This window comes from Ruditapes philippinarum, unplaced genomic scaffold (assembly GCF_026571515.1).
Source record: "Ruditapes philippinarum isolate M1 unplaced genomic scaffold, ASM2657151v2 ctg47_1_1_1_1, whole genome shotgun sequence".
Taxonomy (NCBI): domain Eukaryota; kingdom Metazoa; phylum Mollusca; class Bivalvia; order Venerida; family Veneridae; genus Ruditapes; species Ruditapes philippinarum.
In genome coordinates, this window is record NW_026863890.1 from 346,071 (window position 1) to 360,868 (window position 14,798).

Genomic DNA, 14,798 nt, shown 5'->3' on the forward strand with positions numbered 1-14,798 from the left:
AATATTTAAAACCATGTCCGTGTTTACGGTGTGATTGCGGTTTTTGCACCTTTTATAGATTTTCTAAGAAAAGGTGTGTCCGAATTAGCCAATAGAATTGTCTTGTAGTCCAAAGTGGTCAAGAACTTACGCTGCTCAACCGTTAGTGAATTTAGTTCCAACTTTCGGATGTTTATAGCTGAAAACACTGTTTATATATTTCAAACGTATATTGTGTGTAATATGGTACATTCTGATAGTGCTCGTTGTTTGAAGAAGCATTTAGGTGATTAAGAAGGAATTTCCTGGGCATAAATAGTACTGACCTACGGCCGATAAACTTTACTTTACTTTTACTTTACTTTACTGGAGTTGATGTCGCAAGACGTCGTCATCGTCTTTCTATAACCCCCCCCCCCCCCCATGGCTCTGTACCCAGTTCTGATCCGGTATGATGGTATACTGTGTTGCTCCCATGAATTTGTCCAACCTGTTTTTAAAGCTAACTGATAAACATTGAGCGACTTTGCTGCTTTGCTGCATCTATGGCTGTTAAGACAAGGTTAATGAATTGTTACACACATTTATAAGGTGATCCATTCGTACAATGAGTTTCTATTATATATTTCTACTGCTTATCTATTTATATCTATTTGTCACTAGTTTTCACGACTACAAGCAGACGCCCGAAAGTTTTGATCCGCGAGTTTTCAAAATCAACCCGCCCACGTTAATACATATAAACATGTTTAATTTATCGTATGTTTAGAGAATTTATAATAAAACAATGTCAGCGTACATTTCCTAACAATACACCTTTAGTTACGAATACGATAAATACAATGTAGAAAATAAAAGCAATTTTAACATTTTAACTAAACTTTCATGTAAAAAGAGAAGTAAGTGCTATGAATCAAACACACAAATATCGACATATTAATTTGATTTTGAGAGAAGTGCTTTATTATGCTTTATTATTGAGGGTGATTTCTTTGTAAATGCTTCTTTTTATTTAGGTAAGAATTTCAAATTTTATGGGTTTTTTTTTCTTTGAGGGGGAGGGTTAAGAGTGGAGCACATTATAACCTGCATAAAATGTTTTAAGATAAAAGTAATTTTAAGTTTCTATACAATAAACGAAGTCGAACACATCATTAGGCTAAATCTTCTATTCGTTTTATAGTCATTAAAAGTGGATTTGTTATTTGTTTTATTTGATATGAAAGAGTATAAACAATATACTAAGCTATTTTGTTTCTCAAATCATTACAACTTTCAACATGACATGAAACAAATTAATCCACTTGTCCTTTTACAATGCAGCTGTATAGACAATGTTTAGGAACTACCCCCATAATCACATTTTATTTGCTTATAGCATAAACTGACATTTTGACTGCGAAAAAATATTTCAAAATAATACCGTAAGTTATGCAGTTGTCTTCTGCTTCAAGTTATAGAAACATGTTAATTTTACTGTTAACTTGTATGGTAGTTAAGTTAACCATTGGAGATAGCTTTAACTCAACTGTGCGATTAGTATCGTACAATACGGGGCTAACCACGAGGGTGGGGCAATATGACGTGAGGAGGGAGAAAGTAGGTCAAGCTATTAAAGACCTCAAGGCGGATGTAGTTTGTCTTCAAGAGGTATGTTATTTTGTTGTTGTTGCTGTTGTTTTTTTTATCTTTTTTATTTTATTTTCATGTTTATTTTGATATTCAGTAGTTTTCAAAATCAAACATATCAACAATAGAAAATTAGCGGTTGAAATTATATTTTGTCCAATGAAATCGTTCCATTTTTTTCTAATTCTTTGGTATATTTAAATCATTTACTCGTGATAGATTTCATTATTGAATATTGTATTTTATTATTTTACTAATAATTGTCATTTTCCGTATTTTCATTGTAAAATATTTCACAGCAGTGAAGCATATTTTCCGTATTTTCACTGCTGTCTTGTCGGACTACTTTGTTCTAAATTTAGCCAATAAACAAAATTAAAAGTGATTTATTTCTAGTCATAAGGTTAAATAAGAGAAAAGGTATATTATAAACGGAAAATTTGGCTACTGTCATGCATGAAATAATAATTTTCATACCACTCGATGAAATAAATCCTGTATTAATAAATTTAAATTTATAGATAAAAACTTGAATATCCTCTATGTCTTCTACTATATATATATATCATTTTTGCTAATTCAGCAACTGAGTTGCAAAATAATTTGGATACATTGTATGAATATTGTGAAAGGTGGAAACTTGTTGTGAACACTGATAAAACAAAAGTAATGATATTTAGAAAAGGTGGTCGTTTACCAGTAAACATAAATTTTTATTACAGTGGCAACTCTATTGAAATTGTAAATAAGTTAATTATTTAGGAATTGTTTTCTCTACTGGTGGTTCTTTTTCTGATGCATTAAATACTTTAGCTGGTCAAGCTTCAAAAGCTATATTTAAGATGAATAAATACCTCTATAAATTCACTAATATTACAGTGAAACACAAGCTTGAACTTTTTGATAAACTGATTACACTTATCTTAAATTATGGTAGTGAAGTGTGGGGATTCACAAAAGGTTGTGCAATTGAAAGAGTCCATTTGCAGTTTTGCAAGCAACTTCTTGGTGTTAAAAGATGTACACAAAATGATTTTGTTTATGGTGAACTTGGGCGTATAAATTTTCAAACCTTGAGATATTTAAAGATTGTTAAATACTGGGTTAAGTTATTACAGACAAAAGATAATAAGTTTAACAAGAAAATCTATATTACTTTATTAAACGACTGTGAAAGGAATCCTAACAAGAAAAGTTGGTGTTCATTATTGAGGGATCTTTTATGTTCACTTGGGTTTTTATGATGTGTGGCTTTTTCAAGATGTAGGTGATAAGGTAATATTTTTGCACTATTTTGAGCAAAGATTGTCTGATAATTTCATACAAAACTGGAATAGTAGACTTAACAGCTCAACTAGAGCGCTTTTTTATAGAAACATAGCTAGCTTTAGGTTACAGCCCTATCTTAATTTATGCAATATACAAAAGTTTCAATTAAGCTTATCAAGATTGCGTATGTCATCTCATAGACTAAGTATTGAAAGCGGCAGATGGGCAAAGCCAACTGCGATTCCTTTAGAGCAGCGAAAATGTAGCATATGCCAAGTGTTAGAATATGAATTTCATTTTGTGTTACAGTGCCAAGCATATACAGATATAAGAAACATTTATATTCCTAGCTTTTATAGATATAGACCCAATATGTGTAAATTTTTTCAACTAATTACATCTGATAATGAAGTTTTATTGACAAAGCTAAGTGTGTATGTATACAAGGCATTTATGATTCGTTCTGCTAATTTATATAGTAATAATGTAAGCTAATATACAATGCTAAGAAAATTAGAGTCTTTGATAGCGTTGCATGTATATAGCCAGTAACAGATTGATATAGGGTAATTTAGAATTATAAATCTACAATGATAAGTAAAACAAATGTTGAACGTTTACTCTATAGTAGTGTGTACAATATTAAATAAAGAAAAATAAGTTTAATCAGATATGTTTTATGGAACATAGAAATATATATATATGTATGTATACTTGTTATGACAATTTTATATTACAATTAGAATATATGAAACTCGCTCATAACAGGCATTATATAAATGTTGATGCATTGACCTAATAAAGGATATTTGTCCGTCTTACTATATACAAATGATGTGTACAATATATATTTAAGTAATGGACATACAAAAATGTTTGTTAGTTAAATATGTTCTATAGAGCAAATATCAATATGCATACTTATTGTCAACTAGTTATTTCAATTAGTAATATTTTTTATTTTTTATTTTTTTAGCATTTATGAAACTTGCCCAAAACAGGCATTATATGAATGTAGATGTATTATACTGTGCTTGTTATAATAATACATAAAGATATTTGTATGTCTTATTTGTTGGATTGGGGCGGGTTGTGTGCGGTAGAGCTGGATGTGATATTTACACGAGTTGTTTAGACAAAAGTGTAAATATAACAGCTGGTACGGGCGGACAGAATGTGCTTTTCTCTTACATGTAAGACAAACAAGTTTACTACTGCTTTTGTGCTTGTGTGTTAGGTCTGAGAGACTGATCTTTGCCATGTAATGTCAAATATTTGAAAATATTACATTAAATTATGAAGTAACATTGTCATTATATGTATGTTATCTGAAAATTTCTCTGAATATTGTTAAGTGTTAAAAATAATATCCATCTTCTTATGTAACACTATTTCCTGAGAAAAAAAAAATTTGAATTTGTTTGTGATATATTTTTCTCATTCGCATTCGAGCAAACATCAGGCATAATGAAAAATATAAATGATATATGACATTGTGATATGTCAGATATAATTTTCTTTTTTGGTCTTTGCGAAGCATATGGATATTCTTATTAGGTCATGAAGTTCTAGTCACTGGTGTTACTAATTTGTGCAATCAATAGCACACTTTGTAAGATGAAGTAATGCGAATAGATAGAGTATGTCATAATCAGTATTAAAAAATTAGATCATGTTTATAACTATACTTTTACTTAGAGATTTAGAAGCATACACGATTATAACAATATGTTAGTATGTAGTAATAATTTTCAAAAGTACACTGTTCAAAATGTTGTCCTCATGGGCTTTTGGCCTTCAGGATATTTTCTGAAATAAAACTTTGAAACTTTGAAAACTTTGAAACTATGAGATAATTTGAATTTTCATATAAACTTTTAGGAAGACAATGTCATAAAAAATTCTTAATTCAATTGTGACTTCAATGTTAAAGTAAAAGCTTTTGAACGGAGATATCAAGTCTAGATTTTATCTTACTTTCAATGTTTTAATGGTATGTGAGAAGTTAGCAGTTAACAGTGAGCTAAGCAAAAAGTCATTACGATTTATATAGGGAAATCAATGATCTGCTGTTATGCTCAGCTGGGTAAGCAATCTGGCAGAGCATTCCAAAATTAAGTGTAGAAATGTTTTGCTGGTATGCTCAGCTGGGTAAGCAATCTAGCAGGCCATTACTAAATATAGTGTAAAAATGCTCTGCTGGTATGCTCAGCTGGCTAGGCAATCTAGCGGGGCATTCCAAAATATAGCGTAAAATTGCTCTGCTGGTATGCTCAGCTGGCTAGGCAATCTAGCAGGGCATTCCTATATATAGTGTTAAAAATACTCTGCTGTTATTCGAAGCTGGCTAAGCAATCTAGCGGGGCATTCCAAAATATAGTGTAAAAATGCTCTGCTGTTATGCTCAGCTGGCTAAGCAATCTAGCGGGGCATTCCAAAATATAGTGTAAAAATGCTCTGCTGTTATGCTCAGCTGGCTAAGCAATCTAGCGGGGCATTCCAAAATATAGTGTAAAAATGATCTGCTGGTATGCTCAGCTGGCTAGGCAATCTAGCAGGGCATTCCTAAATATAGTGTAAAAATGCTTAGCTGTTATGCTCAGCTGGCTAAGCAATCTAGCGGGACATTCCAAAATATAGTGTAAAAATGCTCTGCTGAATTGCTTAGCTGGCTAGGCAATCTAGAAGGGCATTCCTAAATATAGTGTTAAAAATGCTCAGCTGGCTAGGCAATCCAGCAGAGCATTCCTAAATATAGTGTAAAAATGCTCTGCTGGCAAGCTCAGCTGGCTAAGCAATCTAGCAGAGCGTTCCAAAATATAGTGCGAAAAATGCTCTGCTGGTATGCTCAGCTAGCTAAGCAATCTAGCAGGGCATTCCTAAATATAGTGTTAAAAATGCTCAGCTGGCTAGGCAATCCAGCAAAGCATTCTGAAAATTAGTGTAAAAATGTTCTGCCAGATTGCTGAGCTGTCTAGGCAAACTAGCAGGGCATTCTTAAATAAAGTATAAATTTTCGTTGGTCTGCAACTGATTATTTGGCACTCGTAGACTTTCTGAAATATTTAGTGCCAATGCAGATAATGACATTTTTGACTTCTACGGGACCCTCAAGTGTCTATTTTTTTGGTCTCCGACTGATTCTGGGACGATCGCAGACTTTCAGGAATTTTTGGTGTTAATGCAGATAATGACATTTGTGAATTTTTAGAACCATCCAGAGTCCATTTCGTTGGTCTGCGAATGTTTCTGGAACACTCGCAGACTTTCAGAAATTTTCGGTGCCAATGGAGATAATGACATTTTTACTTCAAAAGGACCCTCCTGAGTCTATTTCGTTGGTCTGCGACTGATTCTGAGTCACTCGCAGACTTTCAGGAACTTTGGTGTCAATGCAGAAAATGATATTTCTGACTTATGGGGACCTTTTTGAATCCATTTTTTTGGTCTGCGACTGATTCTGAGGCACTCACAGACTTTCAGGAATTTTTTATGTCAAGGCAGATAATGACATTTTTTACTTCTAGGGACCATCCAGGGTCCATTTTTTTGGTCTGCGACTTAATCTTGGACAGTCACAGACTTTCAGGAATTGTTGGTGCCAATAGAGATAATTACAATTTATGACATTTTTGACCATCCAGAGTCTTTTTCGTTGGTCTGCGACTGATTATTGGGCACTTGCAGACTTTCAGGAATTTTTGGTGCTAATGCAGATAATGACATTTTGGGGTAAAAATGCTCTGCTTATGACTAAGGGGTCCTTAAAAGTAAAAAAAGTCATGATCTGCAATGGCACTAAACATCCTGAAAGTCTGCGAGTCTCAAGAAATCAATCGCAGACCCGAGAAATGTACTCTGGCGGTTCCCTAAAAGTCAGAAATGTCATTATCTCCATTGGCATCAAAATTCCTGAAAGTCTGCAAGTGTCCCAAAATCAGTCGCAGACCAGCAAAATGAACTCTGGTGGGTCGCTAGAAGTCAAAAATGTCCTTATCTCCATTGGCACCAGAGATTCCTGAAAGTCTGCCAATGTCCCAGAATCAGTCACAGACCATAAAAATGGACTCTGGCGGGTCCCTAGAAGTAAAAATTGCCATCATATCTATTGGCACCAAACGTTCCTGAAAGTCTGCGAGTGTCCAACAATACGCTGCAGGCCAATGAAATGAACTCTTAAAGGTCCCTAGAAGTCAAAAATATGATTATTTCCATTGGCACCAACCATTCCTGAAAGTCTGCGAGTGTCCAAGACTCAGTCGCAGACGACCAAAATGGACTCTAGAGGGTCCCTTGAAGTCTTAATTGTCAATATCAGCATTGGCACCAAAATTCCTGAAAGTCTGCGAGTGTCCTTTAAAAAGTCGCAGGACAATGAAATAGTCTCTTAAAGGTCCTTAGAAGTCAAAAATATCATTATTTCTATTGGCACCGAAAATTCCTGAAATTCTGCGAGTGTCTCAGAATTGCCTAGAAGTCGAAATTGTCAATAAAACTTTGGCAACAATAAATCCTGGAACTCAGAATCAGTCTGCCAACTGAGCATTCCACCAGAGCATTTTTTAACTATATTTCGGAATGCTCTGCTAGATTGCCAAGCCAGCTTAACATTCCACCAGAGCATTTTTACACCATATTTAGTAATGCCCTGCTAGATTGCCTAGCCAGCTGAACATTCCACCAGAGCATTTTTTCACTATATTAAGGAATGCTCTGCTATATAGTGCCTAGCCAGCTGAGCATTCCAGCATAGCATTTTTACACTATATCTAGTAATGCTCTGCTAGATTGCCTAGCCAGCTGAGCATTCCACCAGAGCATTTTTTCACTATATTAAGGAATGCTCTGCTATAGCGCCTAGCCAGCTGAGCATTCCTGCAGAGCATTTTAACACTTTATTTAGTAATGCCCTGCTAGATTGCCTAGCCAGCTTAGCATTCCAGCAGAGCATTTTTACACTATATTTCGTAATGCTCTGCTAGATTGCCTAGCAGCTTAGCATTCCACAAGAGCATTTTTACACTATATTTAGGAATGCCCTGCTAGATTGCCTAGCCAGCTTAGCATTCCAGAAGAGCATTTTTACACTGTATTTAGTAATGCCCTGCTAGATTGCCTAGCCAGCTTAGCATTCAAGCAGAGCATTTTTACACTATATTTAGTAAAGCCCTGCTAGATTGCCTAGCAAGCTTAGCATTATAGAATAGCATGTGTACACTATATTTAGTAATGTCCTGCTAGATTGCCTAGCCAGCTTAGCATTCCAGCAGAGCATTTTACACTATACATTTGTATTTAGTAATGCCCTGCTAGATTGCCTAGCCAGCTTAGCATTCCAGCAGAGCATTTTCTCACTATATTTAGTAATGCCATGCTAGATTGCCTAGCCAGCTTAGCTAGCCAGCTGAGCATTCCAGCAGAGCATTTTAACACTATATTTAGTAATGCACTGCTAGATTGCCTAGCCAGCTGAGCGTTCCAGCAAAGCATTTTTTTCACTAAAGCTAGGATACTCTGCTAGATTGCCAAGACAGCTGAGTATTGCAGCAGAGCATTTTTACACTATATTTAGGAATGCCCTGCTAGATGCCCAAAACAGCTGAGCATTACAGCAGATCATTACCTTCCCTATATAAATTGAAATGCCTTTTTGCTTAGCTCACTGTTCACTGCTAACTTCTCACATACGTTTTAATGACGTATAGTTTGGTACTTGACAATACAAAGACTGTTCAAAATATTTGTCTGGATCGTGTTTTAATACATAACAGGTATGATATCCATAGATATGTATCTGTTTTGTATTCTTTACAGGTATGGCTTTCAGGAGATATTGAGAGAATTTTGAAATCAGCGGGAAAAGTATACCCATATTCTTACAGTGGCCTACATCGTGAGATAGGTGTTTTAGAAGATATACCTTGGATGAAGGCCCCGTGCATGTCGACGTCATTTCTTACGTCATTTTTGCCTTGTATCGAGACAAGGTGCGGTCATACCAAAGGCACCGTTGATTATTTGACATGTGCACGAGAAAAGTGCAAAATGCTCGAGAAACTGGAACAGGAATGTGTAACATGTTTGATCCTGTCTGGCGTCAAAGAAGTGGCTAGTAGGTAAAAACATGTTCTTTGTTCATATGATAGTTTTCTCTAATGATTTATGATAAATAAATTACTTATCTTAACATAGAATTCCTATTTTACACGTATATATATTTCGGAAGGACTTCCGCTGGCACTTTTATTCGTATTTGTACTTATAATAGATTCGGAAACTGGGTTTAGCTAGGTTTCTAAGACAATATGCATTTAAAAGATAACAATCATTGTTGTATGTTATGAATCTCAACTGATTAAAATTTCCTATCTCAATCAATGATTTTTTTTTATTCAGCTGCGTAGAAAATGTTAAAAACCGATTCAACATACCTGGTGTATTATTGCTGAGTTCTCGACCATTAAATCGTGTACATATTACAAGATTTGTGCAGGACAAGAAGTTGTTCATTCCAAGAGCATATATCAGTGCTGAGGTAAAAGTTCATTAAGAGGCTATATAAACAATTTCATATCCCTTGGCAAACAAATATTATTCAGTCTTCGAATCGAATAAATCAAGTGAATGGGCAAAAGACAGTTATTGTCAGGTGTGCATATTATCGAAGCAAAGAGAGCATACATAAAATAACGATCAGCACAATAGAGTTAGACTAATACATGCCATTTCTTTTATGTCATACATTACATTTTCGAGAAGTATAATCACAGGGGAGGAACTGTTACATGGGGGACTCAGTTCTTCTGATAACATATCAGGAGTTTTTCTGATAACTGCCACGGAGTTCGTCGAAACACCTTGTATATATACCGAGGAAACACTCCTCAAAAATGGTATCGTAATGTTCATCTTTATTAAATACCAATATTATATAATCAATATTTTGTGCAAAAGATGAACAATGATTTATATCCTTATTGAACAATAAAAACGCTAAAACTTGCCGTAACTTAACGCAAGAAAAACACAGGCAACTATAAGAAGAACTCTAGGACACTTGAACAATCAGGCATTAATTAGGTTATCAAGTGTACGTATGAGCTTTTACTCAAAACTACGATTTTAAGGCGATTAAAAATATACTATAAAGTTTTTCTGACATATTATACAGTACGGTATTATGGTAATCTTAATCATCAAATTTTAATATAGCACCAAAAACACTATTTTTAAAGATGAAAATTGCCATTTTTGACAAGTGTTTCTTCGGTATAAGCAAAAGTTTTCCGACGAACTTTGTAACGGTTATCAGCAGAACTCCTGACAAGTTATCAGAAGAACCCCATCCTCCGTGTAACAGTTCCTCTCCCGTCATAATTAAACCACTGTCCGAAATATTAAAACTTGTTTCAAGCACGTGGTTGTGGTAAACCTTAGTGAACACACTCACGGGACTCGTATATTTTCGTGTGTAGCAATGGCACTATTCAATAGAATTAAATTTAATTTGCATAATTCATTATCCTGTTTCAGATTGAGGGAGTAGGCACAGTAGCCTGTACACATACCAGTGCGGATCTAAGTTACTCTTACTTCGAAGGTACGCCGGATAATCTGTTTTTCTGTTATTAGTTACAAATGTTCAGTGACCAAACTAATTTCTCAAGGTTATATACGACAAACACTGCTCGAGCACTGTTAATTAGAATCAGTAGTGAATGTGGTGAAATATATACATCTGGAAATAAGTTAAGCACACTCGGCATTTTGCCTCAATATTGACATGAACTGAAATTTTAAATGGTACGAACCACCTGTAGTCAACATGCAACAACTTGAACAAGCTCTGCGCCAAGAATGGCAAAATTTACTTTAAAATCGCATGTGATGCCTTGCTGAAGGGTCGAGGCTATCATCCGGGAACATGGCGATTACACTCGTTATTAAAAATTTGGATACATTATGTCACCTTAGGTTACGTAATCATCAAAATTTACCAAAATTATCCATCTGTAAACGCTTCAACACCATACTTATAAACACTTACATTTTTGGTAAAATAAAAGCAACACATTTGTTTATGCTTCAATAATTTTGCATAAATTTACTGGTTTATGATTACTAAATTGGTATTGCTATAGCTCAATTAAGTCGTCATCTCATGCGTTGCATTCAATCAAAACCAATTCTAAATTTCCGGGAAGTGCTTATTTCTAGGTGTATAGAATGAATAGTTTACACACAATAAATAACAAGAGCGATCAGTGATCACATGTGTCGCCTCATGATGGCCAATTTCATGTTGGGACAAGTTTTGTGACAGACGGACAGACAGACGGACAGTGCACAACTAGACTTGGTACTGATCATTCCTGTAAAGTTTGGATAAAATTGCACCAGTAGTTTATGAGGAGTAGTCCGGACAAGCTTTTGTGTATCTGGCTACACACAGAAAAAAAACACCTTTTTATCAAAGGGCCATAACTCGGCAAAAAATCATTCAACCGGAAAACCCGTGCAATATGCACAAGGACTTGAGCTACAGATCAATCCTGTAAAGTTTCATTGAAATTGCATTAGTGGTATAAGAGAAGTAGTCCGGACAAACTTTAAAAATAAAAATTATTAAAGGGCCATAACTCTGACAAAAATCATTGAACCGGAAAATGATGACAATATGCACAACTACATGAACTAGACTTGGTACTGATCACTCCTGTAAAGTTGGGATGAAATTGCACCAGTAGTTTTTTAGAAGTAGTCCGGACCCACTTTTATGTATCTGGCAACAAACAAAAACTTATTTTTAATTCAAGGTCCATAACTTGGCAAAAAATATTCAACCGGAAAACCCGTGCAAAATGTGGAAGGACTTGAGCTACAGATCAATCCTGTAAAGTTTCATTGAAAGTGCATTAGTGGTATAAGATGAGAAGTCCGGACAAACTTTAAAAATAAAAATTATTAAAGGGCCATAACTCTGACAAAAATCATTGAACCGAAAAATGATGACAATGTGCACAACTAGACTTGGTACTGATCATTCCTGTAAAGTTTGGATGAAATTGCACCAGTAGTTTATGAGGAGTAGTCCGAACAAGTTTTGTGAAGAACGGACAGACGGACAGACAGACGACGGAGAAGTGATCCCTATATGTCGCCACTACTCCGTAGAGGCGACACAAAAAACAATATCCGACTTTGTTCCATGTTAAAATCCTAATCATGTGTAACTGTGGTGAAGCTTCTATTATCATATGTATCTATATCTATTTTTAGACCTAAAATTTACAAGTTGGGAAGAACAGAATTTAGATGAAGCGCGAGTTTTATTGAAGTCACAACAGCACGTGCACCGTGCAGTGATTATGGGTGACCTTAATGGTGGTCCCAAGGTGGCAGATTTCAATGTCTCGTCAGATTTCAACGGTATAATTTATCATTGATTTACATGTATTTATATATGCACGTATTTTGTGTAGATTGATGTAGTGGCATTAACTCGGTACTTCTGTCTGTATATTACATTTGCTAGTAGACAGACAAAAAGTAATACTCGTAGATTTAACGCATAACTATGAGTATTGGAACAGCTTCTTCTTTGTGAATTGAAACCAATCACGTGCAAGATGTCTTAAACATTATCTCCATATGAATACTATATATAAATAGCAATAAAGTACCATGCAAACTTTAATAAATTAAATAAACTTTATAATTAAGACAAAATGTAGTAACTGAAATGTTTTTTCTCATACAAGAATATATATCAACTAAGTGAGTCCATGGGCGGGCCAATATTTGCTTAAGGGGCTGATTAATACCAGTTTTGTAGAGGCCAACAAGGCAATGTCTTAACTATACGCATTGTGGTTTCAGCACAATAAGACTGTTCTCCTAAACAAAACTATATTAACTAAGTGACCCAAGGTGAGGGACTAATATTGACCAAAGGGGCGTGGTTAATACCAGTTATTTTGTTGTCCACATACCAAATTTCTATGTTCTGGGTATCTTGAGAGGAGAACCCAACATCTCGGTTTTTATTTAATAGTGCTTTATGTAAAAGCCCAAGAGTAACAGTAGTTTCACACAATATGTCTCAGGTGTGTTTTCCTATACAAGTCTATATAAATCAAGAGACACCTTGGGCGGGGCCAATATTAAACCAGGGGTCACATGATTCATAGCAGTCAATAAGACAGTGCTACATGCCAAATGTGTAAGCTCTAGACATTGTAGCTGCAGTCCAATGAAATTTAGAAATTTAAATGTGTTTTCCTGTATAACGCTATACAAATCAAGTAATCCACGGAGTGGAGTCAATTTTGATCTCGGGAAGCACAAACCTGCGTATTGCACATCGCCTGATTTCTTTCAAATTCCAACGGTTCAAAAGATACAGAGCAGACAAGAAAATTGCTAATAGACGTACAGACGGACGGACGACCAGGTACATAACATTATACGCCGGCGTTTAAAAAAGCTTTAATCTCTTGAGCTAGTATGCATGATATTTTAATTGCAAGTCTTGTTCATTAATGAACTTCAAAGGAAGCCATCTCTATGCAATATATACACGTTTTGTATTTCAGCTGCCTACGACTATATAACTTCACGTGGTTATACACCTTCCTATGTTGACAAGTCTGGTATATGTACTTGGTGTAAATATAACCCTCTATCATTGGCTTCCAAAAACATTATCCTGGACCACATCCTTGTCAAAAATTTCAATGTGATAGGTACAAGGGTATGTACTTATATCTTACATCAGTTTCTTATCACTATCGATATGGTTGATAATGAAAAGAAATGCCTTTTTCTTTTTTTTTTCAATAAGAATATCATAAAATCTGGATACAATCATTATATGTTTTATGTGTTCTAGTGCATCGTCAATAAACCTCCTGCATACTAGTGAAAATAAGCATTCAAGGGAAACGTTGGTATAATTATTTTTCAAATAAAAAATCAAAGAGTGCAATTTCTATTTATACCATGATAAAATTATCTCTTCATACCAGACAAATTATACTATTACTAAATAACCTTAATCCAAATTAAAAATAATACTTTGCACGCCAGTTTATATTATTATTATTTCTGGAGTTTTTCATTTCAGAGGGTGTTTGATGACGTCATCAAGGACAGGGATTTCCCGTTGTCAGACCATTTTGGAGTAGAGGCAGTGATTCAGTTACCATAGATGTAAAATGTCATTTAATTTGACATAGTATTTGTTCAATGACCATATTCAAAAAGATCATAAGCCCAATCTTATAAATTTTGGAAAGAGCAACCATGAGAACAGTCCAACTAGTGTGCGAAAACAAATCTTTGGACTTTGTAACTGATATTTTATCTATGTACAATTATAGAACATTTAATTTATCATTTCAAAAAATAATCAGTGCTAGCTATTTTATAACAAAGGCCATTTAAGTCCACACTGTAATAAAAATACTATATGGGGTAAAAAATAAAGTTAAATCAACAATTATTTTATGTTTAGTTGTTTTATTTGACACTATTTTTTCATCAATTATTTCACTCTACCACCACAAATTCTCATTCACTTGATTTACAAAATACAAAATATCTGACAATACTCAGCAGTTGCATGGTAACACATATATAAAACTTCTCAAACATTTACCCTCATACAAAGTGAACAGTTCTACAACATTTAAATATCTAAAATAAACCCCTGAATATTCCTGCTACTATTTTAAACCTGGAGACTAGGAGAATAACATTGTATTTTCATTATTCATACTTTTCTTGAAATATTAAGTAATTCAAAGCTTTCCAAAATAAGATATAACAATGTTTAACACCATGAAGTCTGCATTTTTATGGATTAACTTGCAATTATGTGACATAGTACTTTAGTTTATGGAGCATGTATTTACATTTTC

At 34.5% G+C, this 14,798-nt stretch overlaps 1 protein-coding gene across 1 annotated transcript; it reads left to right on the plus strand.

Moving 5' to 3' along the window:
• The first annotated feature begins 1,328 nt into the window (after window positions 1-1,328).
• Window positions 1,329-14,153, plus strand: LOC132723664 (uncharacterized). Its single transcript, XM_060708422.1, has 7 exons — window positions 1,329-1,629; window positions 8,692-8,993; window positions 9,274-9,412; window positions 10,411-10,477; window positions 12,157-12,306; window positions 13,473-13,630; window positions 14,003-14,153. The coding sequence occupies exons 1-7, from the start codon at window positions 1,411-1,413 to the stop codon at window positions 14,084-14,086; spliced, it is 1,119 nt and encodes a 372-aa protein (XP_060564405.1). The 5' UTR covers window positions 1,329-1,410; the 3' UTR covers window positions 14,087-14,153.
• The last annotated feature ends 645 nt before the right edge of the window (window positions 14,154-14,798 follow it).